The following is a 10,283-nucleotide window of genomic DNA, read 5'->3' on the forward strand; positions in this document are numbered from 1 at the left end:
ACAAGCTTTGTAGAACTGCTTCTCCCATGATTAAAAAGTTTAACTGGTGGAAGAAATGCTTGTACTAGGATCATCATCATCATCATCGTTTAACGTCCGTTCTCCATGCTAGCATGGATTGAACGGTTCGACCGGGGATCTGGGAAGCCAGAAGGCTGCACCAGGCTCCAGTCTGATCTGGCAGTGTTTCTACAGCTGGATGCCCTTGCTAACGCCAACCACTCCGTGAGTGTAGTGGGTGCTTTTTACGTGCCACCTGCACAGGGTTGTACTAGGATCATTAAATCAAAATAAAGCAAAGACGAGTCTGTGATATGCATAAAATCTGATTAGTAAATTTGAGTTTGAAGTGTTTTAACAGATTAAGAAACAATAAATTGATTGAACAAGGAATTTCTTACCTATGAAGTCATTGAAACTGAAATAAGTGTTTTTAGAATTAAATTCCAATGTCTTTGTCTTACTTTGTTATACAGAAAGATTTAAATGTGTTAAAATATATACAAAATAGTGTTTCCGCTTCTCTTCATGGTCCTTTAAGGCATCTAGAAATTGGCTCAAATATTCATTTCTTTCGTCAAGCAAGTGTGGGTTGAACTCCAGATGAACATTGCTGAGAACCGATCTGCCCAAACCTACCTCGTTCTTCACAACAGCAATTGGTTTGTTGTTGAGTTCTTCAAAATGAGCAAGTATTTTGGATTTTGGATGTTTCACAGGGTCTGCGTTTTCATATTGGAAACAGGCTCCACCGCCATTGTAATAAACAGGGAATGTAGTTTTAGTTTCGACGAAGTTCACCAAAGCAGGTTTAGCACCAATTTCTGAATTGTACTTGAACCCTGGATAGCAAGGACCTTCACAACTACCTACAAATATAGAAATATACATCAGATATTTACACGTCAACAAGCAACAAAGTCTCTATGTTAAAGGCGTAGGAGTGGCTGTGTGGTAAGTAACTTGCTTACCAATCACATGGATCCGGGTTCAGTCCCACTGCATGGCACCTTGGGTAAGTGTCTTCTACTATAGCTTCGGACCGACCAAAGCCTTGTTCGTGGATTTGGTAGACGGAAACTGAAAGAAGCCCGTCATGTGTGTGTGTGTGTGTGTGTATATGTTTGTGTGTCTGTGTTTGTTTCCCTAGCATTGCTTGACAATCGATGCTGGTGTGTTTACATTCCCGTAACTTAGCGGTTCAGCGAAACTGACCGATAGAATAAGTACTAGGCTTACAAAGAATAAGCCCTGGGGTTGATTTGCTCGACTAAAGGCAGTGCTCCAGCATGGCCGCAGTCAAATGACTGAAACAAGTAAAAGAGTAAAAAACATCAACAAGCAACAAAAGAAGTCTCTATGTCAAAGTGAAGGAACATCTTACCTGTAGGTGAAATTTCACCTGCAGTCACATTAGAAACTGCTCACAAATACAGTCTCTAAATTTCCAAATGAAAGAAATGGTGTGTAAATATATACAGTGGGCTTCTTTCAGTTTCTGCCCACCAAATCCACTCACAAGGCTTTGATCGGGCTGAAGCTATAGTAGAAGACACTTGTTCAAGGTGCCACGCAGTGAGACTGAACCTGAGACCATGTGGTCGGGAAGCAAGCTTCTTTCCACACAGCCACGTCTGTCCATATATACATATATATATATATATACACACACAAATATGAGAGAGAATCCACTATGTGGACGCTCTTACGCTAGATATAGATCCACAAAGGGACTCAACCACTAAGAATTGCTCTCAAGAAAAAATGTTTTCACCCTCATTTTGACTTTATATATATATATATATAGAATGTACTGTTCCGTGATAGAAAGGTCAACATAAAAAAGGTACTCCATCTGGTGAGATAAATATTATTTATCTAAAGGGCACAATACATGTTTTTAAGTGTTACTAATAGTTTGATATGTTAAGAAATATCTCAAAGATATTCATCAGGCACAAGCCACATATCATAATGAGCTAAAAACAAATTAATTAAGAAACGCGAAAAAGCCGAGAAGGCAGTATATAGAAAACGTGAAAGGTTAAAAGCGGAAAATGCAAAATGGAAAAGGAGTTATCTCCCTTACAACTTACATTATAAAGCTGTAAAGAGGTCAGATCCGTTTCAGATCTAAGGTCTCTAACTCTCTATTGAACTCATTATCATCGTTTAATCTCCTTTTTCCAGGCTAGCATGGGTTGGACGGTTCAACTGAGGACTGGCAAGCCAGGAGGCTGCACCAGGCTCCAGTCTGATCTGGCAGTGTTTATACAGCTGGATGCCCTTCCTAGCGCCAACCACTCCGTCAGTGTAGTGGGTGCTTTTTACGTGCCACCGGTACAGGGGCCAGATGAGGCTGGCAAACAGCCACGATCGGATGGTGCTTTTACATGTCACCGACATGGACGCCAGTCAAGCGGCACTGGCAACTGCCACGTTCGGACGGTGCTTTTTACGTGTCACCGGCACGGGTATCTTAACTACAATTTCCATTTGATTTTGGTGTTAACGTACTTGACTCAATAGGTCTCCTCAAGAACAGCGGGTCACTCTGCAATCCAAGGTTAGCACACAACAGGCTGTCCTGCGAGCCATGGACTCACTTCATTTGTCGGGTCTTCAAAGTCACAGCATATCTCCAGAGGTCTTGGTCTTTCGTCATAGCTTCTGTGAGGCTCAACGTATGAAGGTAACGCTTGACCACCTCATCCCATGTCTTCCTGAACTCTAGGTCTAAAATTTTCAGCAGTTGCTAATATATGTGTAAATATATTTTGAAGAATTGTAAAATTCTGCATGTTCAGTCCCACTGCGTGGCACCTTGGGCAAGTGTCTTCTACTATAGCCTCGGGCCGACCAAAGCCTTGTGAATGGATTTGGTAGACAGAAACTGAAAGAAGCCCGTCGTATATATATATATATATATATATGTGTATGTGTGTGCATGTATGTTTGTGTCTGTGTTTGTCCCCCTAGCATTGCTTGACAACTGAAGCTGGTGTGTTTATGTCCCTGTCACCTAGCCGGTTCGGCAAAAGAGACTGATAGAATAAGTACTGGGCTTACAAAGAATAAGTCCGGGGTCAAGTTGCTCAACTAAAGGCGTTGCTCCAGCATAGCCGCAGTCAACTGACTGAAACAAGTAAAAAAAAAAGAGTATACCTGATTATCTTTCCAGCCTTATAATTTAAGATGTAAGAAGGATAACTCTTACCTTTTTTTTCTTTTTATGTTGTAGTTTTTACTTCCGTGTTTTCCTTTTTTTCATTTTCCAATCCTTAGCCATTTTCTATACTCTTTACTCTTTTACTTGTTTCAGTCAGTTGACTGTGGCTATGCTGGAGCACCGCCTTTAGTCGAGCAAGTCGACCCCGGAACTTATTCTTTGTAAGCCCAGTACTTATTCCATCGGTTTCTTTTGCCGAACCGCTAAGTGACGGCGACGTAAACACACCAGCTTCGGTTGTCAAGCAATGCTAAGGGGACAAACACAGACACACAAACATATACATACACATATATATATATATATATATATACATATATATGATGGACTTCTTTCAGTTTCCGTCTACCAAATCCACTCACAAGGCTTTGGTCAGCCCGAGGCTATAGTAGAAGACACTTGCCCAAGGTGCCATGCAGTGGGACTGAACCCAGAACCATGTGGTTGGTAAACAAGCTACTTACCACACAGCCACTCATACGCCTATTTGCTGCCTTTTCAGCTTTTTCGTGTTTCTTCTCTTTTTCAATCTTTTTAGTTTGTTAAAATGTGGTTTGTGCCTCTTTACTCTTTTACTTGTTTCAGTCAGAAGACATCTGTTCAAGGATCCACGTAGTGGGACCGAACCCAGAACCATGTGGTTGGGAAGCAAGCTTCTACAACACAACCACATATGTGCCTATATACATACATATATATAAGAATTCTTTTCTTTTCCATTTCTTTTCTTATCTGAACATATTAAACCACGGTTTACCATTTAAATTACTAACTACTGTTACCCTTATAGCAAGGCCTATACATAATTTTTGTTATATTACACACAAGGGGCCAACAAAGAGGGGACAATACAATCTGATTTCGGGGTCAGATGAACAAATGATGATACAAAAAAACATGGCATTAAAAATTTAACAAAAATACAATAAATAAAATCGAATAATAGGACAGACCAGAAGACATTATGGTCTATAGATAGTTAGGTAATACACGAGTAGTGCCTACAGATACATTTATGCCTTATACATGCACCATGCACACACATACATACACCACCATCGTTTTATTTCTGCATGGGTTACATGAGTCTTTTATAGCAGAACATCAATATCGAAATCGATCAACATCAATGGAAATTGTAGCTGTGATACCAGTGCCGGTGGCACATAAGAGAACCATCCGAACGTGGGCGGTGCTGGCATGCCGGTGGCACATAAAAAGCACCATCTGACCGTGGCCGTTTGCCAGCCCCGCCTGGCACGTAAAAAGCACCATCCGACTGTGGCCATTTGTCAGCCCCGCCTGGCCCCTGTGCTGGTGGCACGTAAAAAGCACCATCCGATCGTGGTTGTTTGCCAGCCTAGCCTGGTTCCTGTGCCGGTGGCACGTAAAAAGCACCATCTGACCGTGGCCGTTTGCCAGCCCCGCCTGGCACCTGTGCCAGTGGCACGTAAAAAGCACCATCCGACTGTGGCCATTTGTCAGCCCCGCCTGGCCCCTGTGCTGGTGGCACGTAAAAAGCACCATCCGATCGTGGTTGTTTGCCAGCCTAGCCTGGTTCCTGTGCCGGTGGCACGTAAAAAGCACCATCTGACCGTGGCCGTTTGCCAGCCCCGCCTGGCACCTGTGCCAGTGGCACGTAAAAAGCACCATCCGACTGTGGCCATTTGTCAGCCCCGCCTGGCCCCTGTGCTGGTGGCACGTAAAAAGCACCATCCGATTGTGGCAGTTTGCCAGCCTCCCCTGGTCCCCGTGCCAGTGGCACGTAAAAAGCACCATCCGACCGTGGCCGTTTGCCAGCCCCGCCTGGCACCTGTGCCGGTGGCACGTAAAAAGCACCATCCGATGTGGCAGTTTGCCAGCCTCCCCTGGTCCCCGTGCCAGTGGCACGTAAAAAGCACCATCCGACCGTGGCCGTTTGCCAGCCCCGCCTGGCACCTGTGCCGGTGGCACGTAAAAAGCACCCACTACACTCATGGAGTGGTTGGCATTAGGAAGGGCATCCAGCTGTAGAAACATTGCCAGATCAGACTGGGCCTGGTGCAGCCTCCTGGCTTCCCAGACCCCAGTTGAACCGTCCAACCCATGCCAGCATGGAAAGCGGACATTAAACGATGATGATGATGATGACGATCTCACTATTTGTTGCTGTAATTTGTTGTCTTCATGAGGTTTGGTCTCTCAAGATCAGCTTTCAAATGCTTCAGCCCATGTTTTTCTTTAATGTCCATCTGACCCCTATTTCCACTCGAATCACCTGGGACTTCTTTACCTAGTTCTCATCCTCCATACATGCATATTCATATCAGGTTAGTCTTCTCTCTTGCACATTACAACAACCTTCATACTCAGTTGTTCATACACACTAACGTCATACACACTAACGTCCAGAGGAGAATGAATCCCTAACTTCCTTACCTTGTTCTCATCCTTCAATTATTTATTTATGAGCCCTTTTCAAGCCTAGCCAGGCTCATGAGCCCGGTTTAGCAGTTTCTGTGGCGCATGTGTTCCTCCCAGCTGGACGGGATGCCAGTCCATCGCAGCGTTACTCAAGAAACAGGAAGAAAGAGAGAAAGTTGGGTCGAAAGAGTACAACAGGGGTCGCCACCACTCCCTGCCGGAGCCTCATTGAGCTTTAGGCGTTTTTGCTCAATAAACACACACAACGCCCAGTCTGGGAATCGAAACCGCGATCCTCCGACTGCGAGTCTGCTGCCCTAACCACTGGGCCATTGTGCCCTCATCCTTCATACTCATCACATATTAATATCAGGTTGGTCCTCTCCCTTGCACACTACATCTGATTCCTTTAATAAACCTTTAATAATCTCAACGGATCTTTTTGGTTTGAATGGCAGTTTTTTCTAGCGGTGTCATATGAAATTGTCACCCATAATTATGACCCTAGTATCGATCTATTGCATTTCAATCTGTTGTAGGGTTAGGGTTGGTTAGGGGTAGGGGTAGGGGGATGGGTATCTTTTTTTCTTCACAAATGTAAATAAACCCAATCTGTTTCTTAAACGAGGGACATATTCATATGGCACAGAATGTTTTTTTTTACCTCAATAGACGTCAGTGATTGGTTGAAATTGCAGAAATTGAAGAAAAAAAACAACAAATATCTTACAAACTACGGAATTTTCTCAAGAAAGCCAAGAGAAAAAGATGTTTTATAAACACATTCTACCAGTATATGAAGTCTAAAATGTTTTAGTTACCTAGAAATTATGTTACAAACTACCGTTCAAACTGAAAAGATCCATCTCAACTCATTCATACTTGGTCGCTTGTGCATGCAAACATCCAGTGAAGTATGAATCTCTTGCTTCTTTCCAACCTTCATAAACTGCTCGGTTCCAAATAAAACAAACCATTTCTTAGTGAATAACTCAGTACCTACCATGGAAGAACTTGAGATGTCGCTCTCCCACCACTTCCATTGGTCCACCTTTATCAAAAGCGACAGCATCACATGCAAAGTAGGAACCAGCGCAGATTCCGAGATATGAACCTCCCTGGTAGACATAGTCTTGGATTGTCTTCATTCCCAACTTGCCAAGTGACCGTATAAATCCAAGATCATAACCACCACCAAAACAAATGGCAGCAGCATCTTTGGTCCAAGATCCTGGAAGAAATGAGAGGGACAGTTTGGACATTACAATGTTTTACGTGCAGAACAACGAGGGGCTGGGGTCATACAATATCTATTTCTTTATTACCCACAAGGGGCATAGGTATTAAGACATAGGTATTAAGTCGATTATATCGACCCCAGTGCGTAACTGGTACTTAATTTATCAACCCCGAAAGGATGAAAGGCAAAGTCGACCTCGGCGGGATTTGAACTCACAACGTAACGCATTTCGCCGGCGCGCTAACATTTCTGCCAGCTCACCGCCTTGTGATACAATATCATCATTGTTAATACTTGAGCTAACGAAGGAGCCTTCCAGTCCTTGATTCCATCATTACATCTCTCATGTACCCAAAGCTTACATTTTGCAGAGCATATGGAGTTTATATCAAGTCCTTTACTGCACATGGATCAAGGCCTTTTCCCCGAAAGTACACGGGTTCAGTTTTTTTTCCTTTCCCTATTGACTCAAGGCACACACCCAAATAATCCCAAACACCTCTGATCCTCATGTAAGACATGTACAAATCTCTTCCTCACCCCAAACCAAGTACACTTATTTCTTTATTGCCCACAAGGGGCTAAACACAGAGGGGACAAACAAGGACAGACAAATGGATTAAGTCAATTACATCGACCCCAGTGCATAACTGGTACTTAATTTATCTTCCATGAAAGGATGAAAGACAAAGTCGACCTCGGTGGAATTTGAACTCAGAATGTAACGGGAGACAAAATACCAATTTCTTTACTACCCACAAGGGGCTAAACACAGAGAGGACAGACAAATGGATTAAGTCGATTATATCGACCACAGTGCGTAACTGGTACTTATTTAATCAACCCCGAAAGGATGAAAGGCAAAGTCGACCTCGGCGGAATTTGAACTCAGAACGTAGTGGCAGACGAAATACTGCTAAGCATTTCGGCCGGTGAACTATTGTTTCTACCAGCTTGCCGCCTTCACCCCAAATCAAGTACACTTGTCACCTACATACTTTTCTATCCGTTTTACTAAGTTTACTTTAAAACTTCTCAATTTTAGGTTTAGCTTCCATGCCTGGAACTTCCTCTCAGATTTTCGTACAAAGTCAGCCATAAAAACTGGCCGAATTTGAATATGTATTCCTGTAAGCATATAGTTCTCATGGACAGCTAATCTTAAACTCTTATGTGATGACCGGTTGCTGAGAACCCCCTTCCGTTATGACTGACCATGGGATTGCACCTAGAAAGTTACCCTCCCAGGGGAATTGCTAAATAATGGGTACTATACACCCTTATTTTTACCAGTAATTAACCTCTAGAAATGGCCATTGGTACCCTATTTTAACATGTTCAACTATCATAGGTGCAGGCGTGGCTGTGTGGTAAGTAGCTTGCTTACCAACCACATCGTTCCAGGTTCATTCCCACTGCGTGGCACCATGGGCAAGTGTCTTGTACTATAGCCTTGGCCCGACCCAAGCCTTGTGAGTGGATTTGGTAGACGGAAACTGAAAGAAGCCCGTCGTATATATGTATATATATATATATATCTATATATGTATGTGTGTATATGTTTGTGTGTCTGTGTTTGTCCCCCCAACATCGCTTGACAACCAATGGTGGCGTGTTTACATCCCTGTAACTTGGTGGTTCAGCAAAAGATACCGATAGAATAAGTACTAGGCTTCCAAAGAAGTCCTGGGGTCGATTTGCTTGACTAAAGGTAGTGCTCCAGCATGGCGCAGTCAAATGACTGAAACAAGTAAAAGAGTATCCTGACTCAATTTCTTTACTCTTTTTATCTTTTACTAGCAGCATAGCCCGGTGTTGCCCAGGTATGTAAGAGCCCCTAGTAGGCAACGACTAATCCCAGTCTAGTCCTTTCCCTCTAGGGAACGAAGGCGCATGGGTAGGTTGCAATGTCTTCTTCACTCGAATACTTCTGTGTATACGATGTTCCTAGCTGTCCCTTTGGGCGAAAATATGAAAACATCATTGCGACTCCCAACACGTGAACAGCCCACGTAGAGTTGACCATGGGCGAAGCACTGTTCGCCCAACTGTAACCCAGCGACTTGTAGCGTTTGGCCTTGGGATTTATTGATGGACATTGCGAAGCAGAGTTTAACAGGAAACTGAGAACACCTGAAGTGGATTGGTAGGTCAGCGCCCGACGGTTGAAGGTGCATGCGTGGAATGAAGACGTCCTCTCCCTTCCCACAACCGGTAAGTATTGTGGCTGTTATTAAATGTGGTGGCAAATGTTTCACAACCAGACGTGTGCCGTTGCACTGTTAAGGTGGAACCAAATTCCTGATGAGCATAATGGGCGCACCGACTTTTAACTTCAGGATGTGTGGCGGCAGGCCTGGCGGTTCAAGTGAATTCAGAAATTCAACAGGATAATCGGCAAGCTCGGCGGGATCTGCTGTCCTATCAATAGATTTGTAGACGTGGACATCACCAGGAATAGATTCAAGTAGCTGGATATTGATGAAGTTGAGAGTTAAAAAGGTCGAGTTGCGTCCCCTAGACAGTCTGTGGTTTGTGTTTCGGATTCTTGACCCCATGTCGAATTTATCGATTTTTTTTCAGAACTGGGTGAACTTTTCAAAATTTTCGCTGTGTTAGTTTTGAATTATGACATTGGGCTATGTGTGTGTCACGTTTCATCAGAATCGGTTGAAAGCCGTGGTCAGGGTGAGGGTACAACCTGACAGACACACAGACAGACAAACTGCCGTTTATATAGAGAGAGATTTCGCTTTCATCACTACTTCAGATCTTCTTCAATATACTTACGTATACATGTATGTTTTAATATATTTAAGCCTACATGGAAACATTTTTTAAATCTATTATTTTATATATATATACTCTTTTACTCTCTTTTACTTGTTTCAGTCATTTGACTGCGGCCATGCTGGAGCACCGCCTTTAGTCGAGCAAATCGACCCTGGGACTTATTCTTTGTAAGCCCAGTACTTATTCTATCGGTCTCTTTTTGCCGAAACCGCTAAGCGACAGGGACGTAAACACACCAGCATCGGTTGTCAAGCAATGCTAGGGGGACACACACAAACACACACATATATATATATATAGATATATACGACAGGCTTCTTTCAGTTTCCGTCTACCAATTCCACTCACAAAGCATTGGTCGGCCCGGGGCTATAGCAGAAAACACTTGCCCAAGATGCCGCGCAGTGGGACCGAACCCGGAACCATGCGGTTGGTAGGCAAGCTACTTACCACACAGCCACTCCTGCGCCTATATATATATATTTTTTAATATATTTATTTCTATATAGATTTTTAAAAAATTGTCTGTATATTTTAATGTATCATGTATATACTGGTTCTATAAATTCATCTGAAATCAGAGTCATGTTTACGGATTAAATTACCTGGTCTTATGTT

At 43.2% G+C, this 10,283-nt stretch overlaps 1 protein-coding gene across 1 annotated transcript in view; it reads right to left on the reverse strand.

The window, feature by feature from the left end:
* Positions 1-321: 321 nt before the first annotated feature.
* Positions 322-10,283, reverse strand: part of LOC115224345 (biotin--protein ligase) — a 29,354-nt gene continuing 19,392 nt past the window's right edge. The window contains exons 4-5 of the mRNA XM_029795217.2: positions 6,636-6,863; positions 322-869 (exon numbers count right to left, since the gene is read on the reverse strand). Of these exons, the coding sequence (XP_029651077.1) occupies positions 469-869; positions 6,636-6,863 (629 nt within the window). The 3' untranslated portion in view covers positions 322-468. The remainder of the gene's footprint in view (positions 870-6,635; positions 6,864-10,283) is intronic.

Source organism: Octopus sinensis, linkage group LG25, assembly GCF_006345805.1.
Source record: "Octopus sinensis linkage group LG25, ASM634580v1, whole genome shotgun sequence".
Lineage (NCBI taxonomy): Eukaryota > Metazoa > Mollusca > Cephalopoda > Octopoda > Octopodidae > Octopus > Octopus sinensis.